Source organism: Ictalurus punctatus, chromosome 9 (assembly GCF_001660625.3).
Source record: "Ictalurus punctatus breed USDA103 chromosome 9, Coco_2.0, whole genome shotgun sequence".
Lineage (NCBI taxonomy): Eukaryota > Metazoa > Chordata > Actinopteri > Siluriformes > Ictaluridae > Ictalurus > Ictalurus punctatus.
The window spans coordinates 25,128,292-25,145,900 of record NC_030424.2 but is presented as its reverse complement, the minus strand read 5'-3'; the positions used below and the strand labels follow the sequence as shown (position 1 = coordinate 25,145,900).

The 17,609-nt window shown below is 39.3% G+C and overlaps 1 protein-coding gene across 10 annotated transcripts in view; it reads right to left on the bottom strand.

Annotated features, from left to right (window-relative positions):
- The window catches only part of smoc1 (SPARC related modular calcium binding 1), a 69,575-nt gene that overhangs the window by 16,150 nt on the left and 35,816 nt on the right, over positions 1–17,609 (bottom strand). For 8 of the 10 annotated variants that reach the window (XM_047157824.2, XM_053682730.1, XM_017475940.3 and 5 more), the window contains 6 exons: positions 16,725–16,814; positions 16,498–16,581; positions 5,008–5,200; positions 2,790–2,866; positions 1,288–1,393; positions 37–281 (listed from right to left, as the gene is read on the bottom strand). In XM_047157824.2, coding sequence (XP_047013780.1) covers positions 37–281; positions 1,288–1,393; positions 2,790–2,866; positions 5,008–5,200; positions 16,498–16,581; positions 16,725–16,814 — 795 coding nt within the window. The remainder of the gene's footprint in view (positions 1–36; positions 282–1,287; positions 1,394–2,789; positions 2,867–5,007; positions 5,201–16,497; positions 16,582–16,724; positions 16,815–17,609) is intronic. The other 2 variants (XM_047157823.2, XM_047157825.2) reach the window with 1 other exon arrangement.

The following is a 17,609-nucleotide window of genomic DNA, read 5'->3' as shown; positions in this document are numbered from 1 at the left end:
TTCATTCTGCCAATGGATTCGCTTCATAATGTTCACCTTCTTTATTGACCCCAAGGCATCCTTTCAGCTCCTGCAGAGAAATGGCCTTGTCCTTGTTCAGGTCACAGTAATCAGTGAACTTGCGAGCACATTTCTTGGGCTTGGCTTTCTTTTTCACATAGCGTTTGAAAGGCTTCATCTCCCTTTTGCTGATGTCATGGCTGCCGTTGTTGTCCAGCTGAAAGAAGTACCATTGTACCACACGCTCCTCCAGAGTGTGGCTCGGGTCAGGTTCTGCAAATCTGCAGAAGATTGGAGCTGGGTAAGAGACAGTCATGCAATGCATATACCTAAAACACGTTTCAGCTGTCTTCCAGCGGCATGACATAAACAACTGGGAGATCACAGTCAAATACTATTTTATACAAAACACCAGATGTTTGGAAAAATTGGCATAGTTTTGTATTGTGTATAAGATTATATTGTGTGTTGAAGTAAACTGAATACACTCAACTCGACACTTTTTTATGAAAATTTTAATGCTGAAACTAATGAAATATGTGTATATTGAAATATGTCAGCGTATATTGAAATATGTTATATTTATATGTTTAGCTATTCTGATGACAAGCATGATATGGTTGATGATGGCATTAGGAAGATATTTGAAGCTTTGGAAGATGATCTGTTTGAGCAGAGTTGAAGGAGCTGGACAAACTAATGCCAGGTTCACACTGTACGATTTTGGTCGTCTGAGACAAATTTTGAGAATTCTAAAAGATTCCAATAATGATAAAGCCAATATCTGTAGTTTTTGATCACTAGATTGACGTGTTCCCCGACAGCCGATTAACGGCCGTTGGGATCAAATTTTTCCTCTTATTAAATTCTGCCAGTGTCAGAAGATTTGAGGCACAGTCCTGTAGTGCGGCTTCTCTTACTCTGTATGAGTCTTCTTGCGTGCGTGCATTTTTCGCGTCCTGACTGTTGTAAAGTCTGACATTAATCACGACTGAGATACTACAGTGTGACATGGTTTACAGTGGGGGTCAAGTACGTACAATATGACAAGCAACAGTCACAACAAACGGCTTAAAGGGATAAAGTGCTGCTGCATTGCTCTCTTTAGGTAGAGATGAGGCAAGGGCTGATTCTGAGATTTTCCTGCCTCTATGAACAGAAACACTGCTTTGTGAGGTTCTATATATTTTAAAAAAAAATTCCACAATAAGAACTAATCTTTTTTCAAATTTTTATTTTTTAGAGCATTTATTTGTTTGTAGATTTTCAAAATAAAAAGCTTCTTACCTCCCACCACCAGAGGGAGTTGGTGAGTTAATGGTGTTTACCATGTCTGTGGTTAGGGCATCCAACAAGCTGGTTATGAATTCTATTTTCTTTCCATCTGGACAGCCTGTCAGAGTTAAGCAAAGGATATATACATGATCTACAGGCCTACACAATGACAAAAAGGAGAACGTTTTACTTGTTCATTTGGCTTATAGTCGGAAGATACATGTTTTTTTTTTCTCAAAATGCTTGGAAATATACAAAAAGTCCTTGCAATTTGCTTGAGAAATGCCTGTAAGGTGTGTTTGCATGTATAAATGTGTGTGTGTGTGTGTGTGTGGGGGGGGGGTGGGGGGGGTGGGGGTGGGGGTGGGGGGTGGGGGGTGATAGAAAAAGAGAGAAATTCAAATTGACATAATGTTCATCCAGCACCCAGTTAACTTTTACGGTGCATTTCCCCTTTGACTTGTACCTTTTAATTGCTCCAGATGTGGAGCCTTAACAGCAAGTGTTTCCACCCTAATTATGTCTCTTAAAGAGCGACTTCAAACAGGAGAACATAATAAACAAATCTAGTTTTACATTTTCAACCTGGTCTCAGCCTCTTTCGCATTCTCTCACACTCCCTCTGACCTCCTCACGTAACGTTCCTTCTGTTCCTCTTGTTTGACCTCTGGTAGTCAGTGTGTGGGAGTTTGGGGTCCGGTTGCATGCAGGTGAATCCAATTAGTGTGATTGCGGCAAGGACAAGAGTCGTGACGCACCGCTTCACTGCCTCACCACCTCTCCAGGTGGGTATTAAATTAGAGCATATCGAATATGGAATTGGATCGAACCTTTTCAAATTCTTGTTCTCAATGGATGCAAAATATCTGATTTGCTGCCTTGTTAGTGTTTTTTTTAACAGCAAGTGTTTCAGGAAGGTGAAAAGGTTCATGAGTTGTTGCTATTTTTTCTTTTAAATCACTACTATAGATAGAAAAGTCATATTTTTACAAATAAGAATGTGAAGTTTTTCCTGACGAGTGACAGGTCACGCAGCTAGAGTACATAAAAATTATTTTGCTCAACCTTGCAAGGGCAGCAACACACTAGTTAACCCCCCTGCTTCCTAATGCAGCCCCTCTCCACTGCTCCAACCAGCCATAAACCACGGCACACATCTGCTGCACAGTCAGGAGCCATGTTTTACTCTGTAAATCTACCAGATGGGGAATTAAAGAGCAGTTATAATGAAACTTTAAATGAAGGGGAGAAAGTAGATCAACCAAAGTAAAGGAACAGGAACCTGTGAAAGGGCCCGGGAACCTTGTGAAAGCTTACCACTTAAAAGAAAGACCACCTTGAGGTGGCAACACATGGGACTTCTAATCCCATAACTGTTTCCCAAATGATGTTAGTGTGCATAAACAGACACAGAGTACTTATAAGTTCACAGCTATGCAGCGAGAATATTGTCTGTTTTACACAGTTGGTTTCTATAGAGCAGTCTGAGAGAATATGTGCCGTTCTTTCCTCACCATTCAGATCTCTGTCTCGGAAAGGATCCTCCATATCAGTCACGGGGGAACGGACTGCACACTCAGGCTTTTTATATCTAAGAGAAAGCAGACAGTGAGCGAGAAACAGAGGCAGAGAGATTTTTGAACTAATTGAGACACAAAGGAAATCGGGGGAGTGGAAAAAGCCACACGAGCCAAGACAAGAATACAAACCTGTACATTTATGGGAAAACATCTATTGTCTCACCAACTAGAGAAATGAGTCAAGAACATTTTAAAGCAAAAGCTCTAACCCAGTGACTAACCTCTTTGCTTGGGAAGTTTAGAAAACAAAAGAAGCTTCGAGTTGTTTTGCAGAACATGCATTGTTTTAGTTTTATTTTGTCATTAATAATGACCGAAGTGAAGATTTAGAATTGAGAATTAGCAAACTGATCTCATCTTTAAAATAAAAATGAATGAATGTGGTTCTTGCGGATCTTGATGTTGGGCACTTTTATTTAAGCTTTGAACAAAAAAAGGTCTTGCTGGAGCATGTGTATTTCATTTCGCTGACTGTTCCAAGTAGGATTGCTTTTTGTACTTCCAAAAATGTTCAGTGATCCAAAAATGAATGTTTTCGGCATGAGAGTGCACTTTGTCTCACATTTTGGGTAATGAGAGAGCTAACGTGCAGAAGATCCATCCGGTAGTTAAAATCTCTGAACAAAAGAAAGTGCCTGAACTCAAAATGAAACTGCAAACTAAAAGATTTAAATCAAAGCAGTCATTCAAACTATTAGATTTAGAGGAAAAAAGGATCACTAGAACAATAGTGCTTTTTTTAAAAAGCAATAGTGCTTTTTTTAGAAGAACAATTTGCGCTTTTTGTCAGGAGACAGTATGGGCCACATTCTTAAATTACATCAATATTTATCCGAAGAAAGTTATGCATACTCAGACTCAGATTACACAGCTGCTTAAGATAATTTTCCATGTGGTGCATTTCGATGATTAAAATGACCAGTAGGGGCATCTGTGATATCTGAGATGCTTTTCAAAAAAATGTAGACCAATGCCTTTAACATAAGCATTTCTCTTTAATGTCAAAAAAATTAGGGGATGGCAGATTTCACTTTTTTTTGCTGTCAAATGTAATTGAAAAAAATAATAAATAAAAATAAATAAAAAAGCATATAAATTTAATATAAAAAGGAAAAATAGACTTAATATTTCCATTGTGTGCAAAATGCAATGTAGCCATGAGATATTAAATTGAGGTCATGAAACTGCATGTGTTCCATCCATCCATCTTCTATACCGCTTAATCCTTTTCAGGGTCACGGGGGAACCTCGAGCCTATCCCAGGGAGCATCGGGCACAAGGCGGGGTACACCCTGGACAGGGTGCCAATCCATTGCAGGGCACACAATCACACACCCATTTATACACTACGGACACTTTAGACATGCCAATCAGCCTACCATGCATGTCTTTGGACTGGGGGAGGAAACCAGAGTACCCGGAGGAAACCCCCGCAGCACGGGGAGAACATGCAAACTCTACACACACAGAACCGCGGAAATCGAACCCCCGACCCTGGAGGTGTGAGGTGAATGTGTTAACCACTAAGCCACCGTGTGCCCCTACTGCATGTGTTATATATGTTATTTTATCATGACTTTAATAATAAAATAATAAAATATTTTGCTGAATCTGATATGCTCCCCTATAAAGAAAACATGTACATAGATAGAAGGATAAGCTGACCAATCCCCCATCTGTTACACTTACAGCTCACTTTATGTTCCTTTATAATTTTATGCATTCAACATTTGCTCCCTGAGATAAGAAATATCTCACGTTAAACTTTTCATGAACTTTAAAATGATGATACTATTAATTCATTAATAATGTATTTAATATTGACCTCAAGCATCATTCCATAAAACATACATTTCAACGTACCAGCCAGTGTTGCTGGACTTTATACTGCTCCCCGTGCAAGAACAAATGGGTTTAAATTCAAGGTCAGAACAAACACGAAACTGATACACACCTCTGCTTTACTCAGACTTCTCACGTACAGAAAAAAAAAATCTCATTAACTCTTTATCCTGTTTCATTCTAAATAAAAATGAACTTCTCGGTAGTTTTAATAAACACAAAACACAGTGCATAAAAAGACAAGTGCGTGTTTAATAAAAATGCTCTGTTGTTTAAATATAGTTGATTAAGCTTTATGTCCTGTGTTTACCTGGCCGAGGTTCCGGGTATGGGTCGTCCTGTGTCTACCACCACACACCAGCAGTATCCGGTGGATTGGTGGCACTGCACAGGCTTGTACAGGCCTAGCAGCCCACAGTCTGGGACAAAGACTCCGTCTCTTGGGTTCTGCCGAGCCTCGTCAAGTGCCGTCTGTCTCTCTTGGTCACAAGAAGGAACTTTCTCTGGAGTGATGATAAACACATTCAGGCAACAGACCTTACAGAAACACTGTCACTGTCACATGTTCCTTTTATGAGTGGAGAGAATAACGGAAAACAGAAGAGGTATGAATAGCTATGACTGAATATGATTAATCACATTGAGATGTAAAGTGAAGACAATAAAATATGAAGCCACATCTTGCAATGAACAAGAAACAGGAATTTGTGCAAAACTTCAGAATCAAGTGTTTCTTTGCAAATTCCAATCTGGCTTTCCAATTCTTACTGCTGATGAGTGGTTTGCATCTTGTGTTATGGCCTCTATATTTCTGCTTTCAAAGTGTTCTTTGAATGGTGAATTGTGATACCTTCACCCCTTGTTTTAGGGTTTTTCTTCACAGCCTCTTACAGTGTTTCTGTCATCAGCTTTTGCTGTTTTCCTTGGCTAACCCATTACACTAGTGGCTTCTTTCCTTTTTAGGACATTCCAAATCACTGTATTGGCTATGCTCAATGCGTGTTCAATGCCCCTGATTGATTTCCCCTCTTTTCTCTGCTTCAAAATGGCTTGCTTTTCTCCTATAGACAGCTCTTTGATCTACATGTTGGCTTATTCTTGCTAACAACAAATGCAGTCTTTACAGGTGAAACTGAAGGCTAAAACCAAGAGTAGATGTTCAAAGCAATGTATTGTTTAAACAATCAGTCTAACAGTACACACCTGGGTAATAAGAAACCTGTCAGTCACATGTTCCAATATTTTTGCTCAGCTACAAATTGCATGGTCTGACACAAAATCTGCTATGTTCTGTGTTGCTTAATACATCTACATATAAATACCAGGAAATAAAGCTGAAATTCAAAACTCTCTTCACATATTCAACTTAGGATCTCAAACCCAAATGTCTCCTGTCTACAGCAAAACAAAGAATTAATTGGCCTTGCTGTTCCATTAGTTATCGGAAGAGACTGTATATGGAATGAATCTTTGCAACAAGGCAGAGAAAAATGAGGGAATAAATAGACAAACTAATTAGGAAGTAAACAGATACAACTGGATACAATTAGAATGATACACACATGACATAACAACTGGTGGAGACAAGACAAAGGAAAAGAAAATAAAGAATTTTATGAGATAAAACCTCTGTGCTATAAAGAGGAAAATGTTGTCAGCTCTACAGGTTGTGATTATACAACATATAGCCATACACTCCTCATAGTCAGTCCAGACTGACAAAATTACGACTGCCAGATGAAATCCAGTGTTGATACAAGGTAGTGGATGGAAAGTGGAAGTGCTTGTTTAAATTAGCACATGCAGAAGCTTAGTGATGGAAATATTCTCAAGATATTCCCTCATCCCTGACCTTTCTCTGAGGCTTGAAACTTCACACACACACTCCTCCAACCATTATTAACACCATGAACACTTAACAGATGTTTGTTTAAATGTTTTAATGCCTTGACTCATAAATCTCTATTTATGTTAAGATCCATTTAGCACATTGCTGACTCTGTGGAGGCCAAGTACAACAGTGCTGTATAACATGTTGAAGCTAATCGAGCTAGCTCTGCACAGTGTTTTTAACACTGTTAATTCATGTCCTTTTTAATGGAGTGTGTATACAGAGTCCCCAAAAACAGCCTTTTCAGCCACTTTCCTTATCATGCGCTCTTTCTGTAATGGTCTTATTCGAGCTGTCAAACAAGTGAGCCAATAAAACAAACAGGAGCTTATGTAGTGTATACATGCTCACACACATACACATGTGTACATATACACACACCACATGGCCATCCAAGACTATCCCACCTAACAGCAGTAACACGCCAATGTCCAAATCCCCACCCAAAAAAATTCTAATCTAATGACACTAGTCATCTTATACAAGCTCATGTTACTTTCCAAGTTTACGTTGTGGGTAAGAGAATTTCTCGGATAAAGAAGGAACTGTGGGATTTTAAATGGTAGACCATGCCACGGGCCAGCAAATGCTGCAGAAGCCAAAGGGATGTCTAAAACTGACTGGAAAGCATGATATATGACCTCTTTGGCTGTAACCAAATACTGGTGTTTTTGTTTTTGTGTCCTTTGCAAACAGTTCTGGTACACAGCCTGACAGTACTGACATGCTCTGGAACAGTCCTGGGGCGATTTAAGTGGGACCTGGCTGGAAGGGCACAGCGGGTGGTGAGTGTTTGTGTGAGAGAGAGAGAGTGTGTGTGTGTGTGTGTGTGTGTGTGTGTGTGTGTGTGTGTGTGTGTGTGTGTGTGTGTGTGTGTGTGTGTGTGTGTGTGTGTGTGTGTGTGTGTGTGTGTGTGTAGGGTGGGGGTGGAGGGGTGTGGGATTGGGGGAGGTTGGAATGGGACCTGTTTCCAGCAAGCAGTTGCCATCGGAGCATGAGTGCGAGTCAAGGCTTCGTGCTCAAGTGCTCTGAGCTGCTATGAGTTGCTCTCGCTCCTATCCAAGGTTCCTTGAAACCAAATTATTTTGCACTGTTTACTATAGCAGGGGTATACTGGCGCCAGACAGCTGTGATTCTCAAAAGAAAATTGTTTTTTCCCCTTATAAACAAAAAAGAAAAAAAATCCTGGATAGTCAGAATTCATTCATCACTTTTTCATGCTTTTTCTGCTAATATGTTCTGAAACATTATTGGTGAGTATTGTCTTGTGTTGACAGAACAGGGGATTTCAGAAACAAAAAGACTGATAGAACAACTGAGGAAAGAACTGTATTGTCATTTCATTTATTTATGTTTACTATGGATGAATAAATTATTAGAAGTGAGCGTTCAGTAAAGTGCTCTGATTTCCATAGTAGTCTCCAATTTCAGGCCAAACAAGACAGCTCTGAAGTGCTCATAACATATTCAAGTAACCTGTAAATATAATGTTATCTCTGTTAATTTGTTCATCTGCAGTAGCCACTTTATTCTGGTCAGGGTTGTGGTGGATCTAGAACCTATCCCAGGAACGCTGGGCACAAGGCAGATCCATCACAGGACACACATACATCTAGGGGCAATTTAGAGTCACCAATCCAGGTACCAGCATGTTTCTGTAACGTGGGAAGAAACTGAGAACCCAGAGGTAACCCTCATCATCAGTGTGTCATGACATTAACATATCCATCCCAATCTGGTGCAAATTATTTGACTGATACACATTTATGAAATCTTTTAGACCTGTGCACACTCGACTCTTGTACAAGAATGATCTCTTCTACTAGAGTTCTCTAAGACCTCATGAGTAATAGCCCATGAATTACACTGAAAGAATCGAAAGGCAATTAACGGTTAGTATTAATAGTTATTATATATAGTATTATAGTAGTTAATATAACTAAAAGAGTAGTTACATTACTCATCACTCATGCTGTAAGTCATTAATTTAGTGAATAAAAATACTAAATGAGCTAGTCTGTAACATTAGAAAGACACAACCCACAGAACTCCAGTGAAAGATCACACATGATTTGAGCACATTGTACACTATATGGCTAAACGTATGTGGACACTTGACCATAACACCAATATGTGTTCCTTTTTCAAACAGTGCCGCAAAGTTAGATACACACAACTGCATAGGATGTCTTTACATGCTGTAGCATTACAATTTCTCTTCACTGGAATTAAGGGGCCTAGTCCAAATGTTTTCCAGCAAGACAATGCCACAGTGCACAAAGCAAGGACCATGAAGGCATGGTTTGACAAGGTTGGAGTGGAAGAACTCGAGTGGTATGCACAGAGCCCTGACTTCAACCCCACTGAACACTGACACTGACTTCACCCCAGGCCTCCTCACCTGATAACAATGCCTGACCTCACTCTTGAATGGGCAAATCCCCACTCCAAAATCTGGAGTCTATCCCAGGGAACTAGAACTGGAGTCTATCAACAAGTCGGGGGACACCATGCAAGGGGGGCCCGGGTTAGGGTTAGGACACACATAATCAGACACACAAATTCACACACTACAGACAATTTGGAAATGCCAATCAGTCTACAATCATGTCTTTGGACTGGGGGAACATGCAAACTCCGCACACACACAAGGCAGAGGCAGGATTTAAACCCCCAACCCTGGAGATGCGAGGCAAACGTGCATGTAATGAGAATTTTACATTACATTGTTTCTTTTGCCATCACCAATTCTAGCATAATATTAAAAATTGCATATAAAATTTAAATATAGGGTTCTGAAATCAGTTATTTGCTTTTGTCAGTTAATTGTTAACAGATAACAAGCTCGAATTTTTTTGGATGTCAACATTTGCAGATTAATTTTCAAACAGACAAAACTAATTTCATTCACCATATTTAGATTGACTTACTTATAGGGAAGAGACTAATATATATATATATATATATATATATATATATATATATATATATATATATATATATATATATATATATATATATAAAAAATAAATTTGATATAGTTCAAAAGGAGGAAACCAAATTTTTTATGTCCCCTGTTATTAACAATATGCTGGTATAACTTTTCTACAAAAATGAAAAAGACAGATTTAACAAAAGGCATTTAAATTATAGTGTATAGCTACAAAATACAGTGTCTTCCTGATTTTCATATCTCTAATATAGTAAGAACCAGAGTTGGGTGCAATGTATTACGTACTAAAGTAACGCATTACTGTAATCTAATTACGTTTTCTGATAACGCAGTAATGTAATGCATTACATTTTGAATGTATATAATTTGATTACAGTTACTGATGTCAATAAAATTATGTTACTTGCATTACAAATTTATTGAGTACTTTCTATATGCAGTAGTCAGATTATAATTTTAAAGTAGTAATTAGTCATCTGTAGTGGATGACTCTTTTTTTGAGTAACTTACCCAACACTGGTAAGAACACAATACAAAAAACACCACACATTATTTTTCGACTCTCTCATGCTGAGATGAAATATCAATTTCAATGTTACTCTCTCTCTTGTGAACCACCACATGGCTTTCAAGTATAAACAGCTAGATCTTTAAGCCAGCTCAACAGCCTCTGTCAACTGTCCCAAAACTACCACCACATTGCCAGACAGAGGACTGATGGTCTACTCATCTTCTCAGAACATCAAATACTAATCAGAAACAGGAGGATCCTCGAAAGGATCACAAACAGCTGTCAACACGAATAAGTTTTTAAGCTACACTGACTGAGTGTTTGCTGCACCATAAAATGCCACAATATGTTTCATGTCAGACGAGAAGATAAACAACTTTTTTTCTCTTTACCAACCGTAACCAATGTGTGCAAAAGAACACAGAGCTATCCCACAGCCATGTCTCAAAACAGTTTTTAATGTGCTACTGGAATTACACATGCAAATCCTTTACCCACATGCTTACTCAAACATAATGTACATACACTTCTGCTCTCAATCATGAATCTCCTAGACTATAATCCAAGCCGTTCTTGTGCACGTCCCCTGCCAAGACATGAAACTCCCCCAGTCTTGCGGAGCTGACTAGGCATGCCCAGAGGGTGCCGTATTCATCTGAAGGAAACTGCGGAAGAGACACACTAAACAAATTACCCCAAGGAGAGCCATGGGAAAGCGAGAGAGACAGGCGCCATAATCTGAATGGAGTTAGGTTTCCCAGTGCTGGACATGTTTTACATTGAATCTAAAACAAGACCAAACACATTGTGTAATCGGCATCACTTCAATGCTCTGGAAAAAATGCTTCAACATGAGATGTATTGAAATCCATCTGTCCAGACAATTTGTGAGCTAAAGGTTCAATACAAGCTTTAATCATTGCAGCTAATACTAATACTGACAAAGAAAACATTTAAAGAAGTAATTTTGGCTTAGCTTTTATATATATATATATATATTAGTTAAAAAAAAATTCTTTAGGTGGTGTTAGAAGGCTAATGAAGCTAACAGGTAACAGAAGTGTCACCTCAATAGATACTCTTTGGCTACATAACACTAAGTGTACATTCTAGCTTCATAACATCATACAAAAGTGTGAGAAATATAATATCGCCTGACTCACTTGTACAGTATCTGGTGAGGAAGAAAGAGATTCTGGCCTCAAGATGGCAGCTACTAGTGTTTTAGCTATGAAACAAGGATTTGTCCATTTTTACAGAACAGGTAATACTGTATACATGATTACTTAACACCACAACAAAGTTCAAGACTGTGTGATGATTTAGGCATGTGATTTGCACAATACACAACTGCTAACAGTAAACTTCCCTTAGCTAAATTAGCCCCATAAAACGAAAGTTTTAAACAGTTCAATATCCATTTATGTGGTGTAAATGTTTTTTTTGTACATATTAGCATGTTTCACGTAATATCAGCGCTTTGCTAATTGTCGTAGCTTGGAGATTAAGAGCTGTTCATCTCCTCTGACTCGGTTTTTATGGCAACACACACTGACCAGTACAATAGCTTTCACTGGTTGTTAGGATTGACACAAATACTGTATAGACTTCCTTTAACTGTAGAAGCCAGTTGTTTTTAATGTCAGGTCGCACAGTGTTGAATGGAAGCTTCGGGAATATTCTACATTTTGCTCAAAACTAAAATATTCGGTCTGTATTTTTTCAACAGTTAATTTAACTCCTTAGGAAGATCAACAATTGTTAGCAGTCTTATTACTGACTCAATGACTTGCAACTTTTCTAGCACCGGTGCTACACATGGGTGACATATAGCCTTGATGGGTTCTGATTGGCAACATATTGGACATACAGTAGCTTATGATTACAGGAACAGTGAGCAACAAGCAGTAACCAAACACTGATCTGTAGTAAACCAGCAAGACTGCACAATTTCTCAGTAAAGGTTAAAAACAAGTGTCCAGCAATGTATTTTTTTGTGACTGAGTTTAAAAAAAAAAGATCTTGTTACATGTAAAATAACAAAAACCGACAAAAGAGAAACATAGATTGAAGTAACAACCGTCAAAAAAAGACATTATATCAAATGGAAATAATTAAATAAAGCATAGCGTGTGGGCTACAAGGGGCACATGTTTCAGGCCCTTCAGAATCAATGCAATCCTTGTTCATGTCCTTACCGTGGCTGGTTTGGCCTTATCATAGCTGTTGTTTTGTTCTAATGACACTATATGACACTATAAAATAAAAGCCATTGTCTAAGCATAATTGTAACTGAATTATACCATTTGTGTTAAATAATCTTTTCTGCAGACATTAGGACAGTGAAAACTACCGCCTTCTGAGTCTGTGTAAAACAGCTGTCATCACATAATAAAAATAGACAGGCATTTTTCCCTAAGGGTGTTCTGGCAATACTGACAATACATGTTACCAAGATTTGCTGATTTTACTGCTATCACAGAACATGCAAGTACGTTCCAATAACATTAGCAGTACAAATGGTACAATAAAGAATGGGGTAGGGGCATGGTGGCTTAGTGTTTAGCACGTTTGCCTCACACCTCCGGGGTTGGGGGTTCGATTCCTGCCGCTATCCTATGTGTGCGGAGTTTGCATTTTCTCCTTGTGCTTCAGGGGTTTTCTCCACCAGTCTAAAGAGATTGTAGGTTGATTGGCAATTCCAAATTGTCTGTAGTGTACGAATGGGTGTGTGAATGTGTGTGTGATTGTGCTTGTGCCCAGTGATGGGTTGGCACCCTGTCCAGGGTGTCCCCCACCTCGGGCCTTGAGTCCCCTGGGATAGACTCCAGGCAGCCTGTGATCCTATATAGCATAAGCAGTACAGAAAATGAACGGATGGACAATAAAGAATGGAAACCCTACCCATTTTGTTTCATAAGTATGGTGTGTATGCATTTAAAAGTATTTAGTAAAATTAAAGTTAGATTTTATGAGATTGCCTTTAAGTTAGGCCAAATAGTATTCCAGTTAGGATTAATGCCAAGCCAATTTTAATCCTCTTTCTCATGTAGCAGTTATAGTCACTGGTAATGGTTATCCACCAAAATACTGTATTTTGTACTGTATTATCCACCAAATTCCCATTTAGAGGAACAGGGCATAAACCATTCAGTCATTGGATGTGAACTAATTGGGCTGCCTCAGGGGATGCCAGTGGTTTTCACAGATGATCTCAGTTTGAGAAACAGAAAGAATGATGTTCCTGAGGGAGTGAATACTGTAGGCTGGATTTTACAACAGCAAATGACAAATTCTAGGAATTAAATCTTTTCAAACTTGTTGGGTGCATAAATTGGCGAAAGAATTCTTTTAAAATGATGAATACCGACCGCTACGTAAACAAAGCGGCCCGTGTCGACTGAACAAGAGTCATGAGTTTGCAGCGGAAACGTTCTGTCATGCACAATTAAGCTTCCACGATTGAGATTCCAGCTCATTATATTAATTTCATCCATTTATGTACTGTATGTAGGCGAGCTAAAAAAAGATCAAACTGCCCACCTATTCTTGCATGTTAAATATAACATCACTGTGATTACCTAATCGAGCCTAAACAAACTACATAACCTATGTACCTACATGCAATCCGCAGGACATAGGAACCCTTAGTTTGTGACCATAAACTTTGTCTCAGCTGTGACTGCTGAATGACAACACCCATCCTTCCACCAACAAATGGATCTACTTGGAATTGAGGCTTTCTCAAGTTATGATTGCTCTCAAAGGGCAGGATATAGCTGTCCGTAAGGTGAACATTGATCCATTAAAGAATCTCTAAGACACAGTTCAACGGCTAACGTTTAACGGTATAATCAAAAGGCCTAAGTGGGTACACACAGGTCCAAGCCAATTGGCTAAATTCAGAGGAACTCACCACACCCTTGATAGACAAACTACTGTCCTCTGGGGTCATGTTTTGATGAGATGCTGGAGCTAAGTTTGCTGCCCATGTAGTGACTGAAGGTTGAACCTGAACAGGGGCGTTGACGTCCATCTGTGGTAGGGTGCACTGTTTCTGACTGCCATCTGTATCGCCGTGGGACCGTAGTGACTTTGACACGGAGTGAAGAAACACTTCTGCTTGTTTCAGTGAGAGGACATTTGAGTGCTTGTCATGTTAGACAACTGCCAGGGTCACTGGGTACAGCAGATGTGACTGAAGCTGCACACCTGTTGCTTCCAAACATTTCCTGAACTGTCACGCTATTTTCTTTTGATGGTTTTCAACGTCTTGTTGCTATAATCCGTGAAAAAAAACAAAGTGTGTTGGTTATGTGTGGCATGCCCAGCCCTGGCTATCGGTGACGTTAAGAAGACGAAAAAAAGAGTTCTTCGACTGAGGCCATTTTTTCCCTCATGTAAACGGGCCCTCTCGATTGGGATGTCATGGCTAGGTAGGGTATGGATCCAAATCTTGCTGGAGAAACACATCTGAGAACACATCTGAGCCCTCAACTGCTTCAGGTAGGTCAACTAACCTCACTATATTTTGGTGACTTCTGTCTGCCATTTTGGTAAGTTTAGCATGCAGCTTTTCGACCGCTGGTCACCGCTCCTGGAGTACAGCACACTCAGAGTGGCTGGTGTGTTGAATCATGTCAACCTGGGACTGTAGGTGGTCAGTGGCTTTATCTTGTCTCTTCAGGTTGTCTGAAACCTCCGGAAATCCGAGATTAGGGCTTTTCACTCTGCGCTGAACCCCAGGTTATCACCGTACTAAACCCCTTTCACCCCTTAAACCCCTTAAACATTTCTCACTTGTATTTAGAAAGAGGGTTAGCACTACTTCTGTGGTGCCAAATGTGTACAGTGTGAAACGATGCGGTGTTAGGATGTTATGGCTGGATGCTTAGCAACAGACACCCAATCAGAAATTATATTACATATATATATATATATATATATATATATATATATATATATATAATACAATTGAAAAAAATGCTATTTATTAAATTAAATTGCTGAAAAGTGAAAGTTAAAAAGTTAATTAAAATAACGAGCCCTTTTATATTTGTCGCGAGCCTGCCTTCCGTTTCCTCATTTCACTCTGAACCAAAAAGGAATTGTCACACAGCGTTTTAGGGGAAAAAAGATTTTGCTTTCTTGCCTATTGTGCATCTAAGGAGGCTTAAAACAACCACAGAGGATTTAGGCAGCAATATTTTTTCTCACTGACGCGAGAGTGAGAGACAACCGTTATTTAAACTGGTTGTGCTCTGTATTTATCCAGTCATGGTTACTAACACCACAAATATGCAAATAAGAGCGTTAACCCAGGGATTAGGAATGTACAGTGTGAAAAGTCAGATTGTCAATACCCAGGATTAATTGTTAACCCTGGGTAAAGTTTTAGCAGTGTGAAAGTAAGATAACCAAGGATTCTGTTTACCCGGGTTTAGAATGACCATTTCAAGTGTGAGAAGCCCTATTAAGATGTTCCAGTTGAGGTGGTAAGATATTAGCTAAGGCATCCATAATGGCAGATGAAATAAGAGAGTTCAGCCTGCTTTGCTGCTCAAAATGCCTTTTAAGATGGCTACATCCAAATTTTCTATTGAGATTGTTGTCATTAAATTTTAACTTTAGACTTTGTTGAATTTCCTGATTACACAGTTACACTTTTTTTTTTGATTATGATAATTAGTCTCATATACAGTAGAGCACAGTGAAATTGTTTTCTTCGCATACCCCAGCATGTCAGGAAGCTGGGGTCAGAGCACATGGTCAGCCATGATACACAGAGAGTTAAGGGCCTGGAGCACAGAGAGTTAAGGGCCTTGCTCAAGGGCCCAACAGTGGCAGCTTGGCAGTGCTGAGGCTTGAACCCCCGACCTTCCGATCAGTAACCCAGAGCTTTAAGTGCTAAGCCACCACTGCCCCTGCTAAGCCAATACTTTTATCGTATAGCACACAGTTATAGAAGGGATGTCACCCAGATGAGGATGGTTTCCCTTTTGAGTCTGGTTCCTCTCAAGGTTTCTTCCTCATATCGTCTCAGGGAGTTTTTCCTCGCCACTGTCGCCTCTCACTTGCTCATTAGGGATAAATTTATCAATTTAAAATTTAGATCTGAAATTGATACATTTCTGTAAAGCTGCTTTGAGACGATGACCGTTGTTAAAAGCGATTAACAAATAAAACTGAATTGAACTGAACTGGAGAGAGGTCAATCAATGGCTTATGTGATGATTTGGCTGGAGAAGCCATGTCAATCAATGTAAATCTGAATTTGGTGAGTAAAATCAACTTAAAATAAAAGTTGGCATAATGTGGCAGAGCATAAGATGTAGCGTGCTGCCATCAATGCATCACCGGAAACTCAGTGTCCAGCAACATATTGAGTAGTGAGTATAAAGTTAATATAATTATGTGCACTATGTGAACAAGTGTGCACTACCACCTGGCTTTCTGCTGCTGGAGCTGTTCTGTTTGTCTTTGCTGTAGGGCAGCGTCTGTTTATCCCTCAGTGTGGGGGCTGTGATCTCTGTGAAGCCCGAAACAACAGGAGAACTTTTTAACATACAACATTTTGCACTGGCTTGTAATGAGCAGCACACATGGCTAACACAGAAATAACCCAAGATAACATCTAGAGTATTGTAATCCTTATTTCTGAAATGGACTTACCTTCACCATCTGGGATGATGTAGGTCTCCATTGTGGGTGTGGGTTTGGAGCCATCATCTGGGTTGAGGGTGAGAAAGAAACGGAAAGAGACTACCATTATTGAGGTTAATACAATCTACTCTCCAGAACTGTTGAATGGTTGGGATTTGCACATGGCCCGGCCAAGAGCACAGAAAACAGAAAAAATTATAAGTAAGAGGTACAGAAAGAATAGACAGAATATAAAGAATAGAGTATGAGTAACACCTAAAAACCAACCTGGTCTACAATAGCGCTCTTGTGGTGGCTATTTCTCTATTTATATACATATTAAGCAGTATCATGACTGTAGTGTCCTACAGTACTTACCCAGATATGTGGAATTGCATTCGGCCCGCTGCATTTTGGGCCCCATCGAGCACATGCAAGGGAGTCATGCTAACGCTATAATCAGCTGGTATAGGAGGCTGGGTCACACACAAGGTCATGATTTAAAACTGCAGTTAGGTATTGCAGCTGCCATTCAAAAAGGGAGCCCACTCTCAAGAACCTCAGTGAGTGGGAAAAAAACCCTCTCAGTTGCAGTATAACATTCTCACTTTCACTAAGCTATTACCAAAAAAACAGCAGCAATGGTCAGATTTAAACCTATAGTGCATTGTATATTACATTGCTTTGACTAGAATATTAATATGTATTCTGGCATTCTAAATACAATAAGGCCCACTGAGTGTTACATTATACTATACATTTAGAAATGTTGTTGTTCAACCCTACATGTACATATTTATTCAATTGTTCCCAATAGACTACGTTTGCAAGATTAGCTTTTGCTTGCTAGGAGGCTCACAAATGACAGGTTGCTTAATTTTACTTGTTTAATGTAAAAAAGTGCTGAACAGTAAA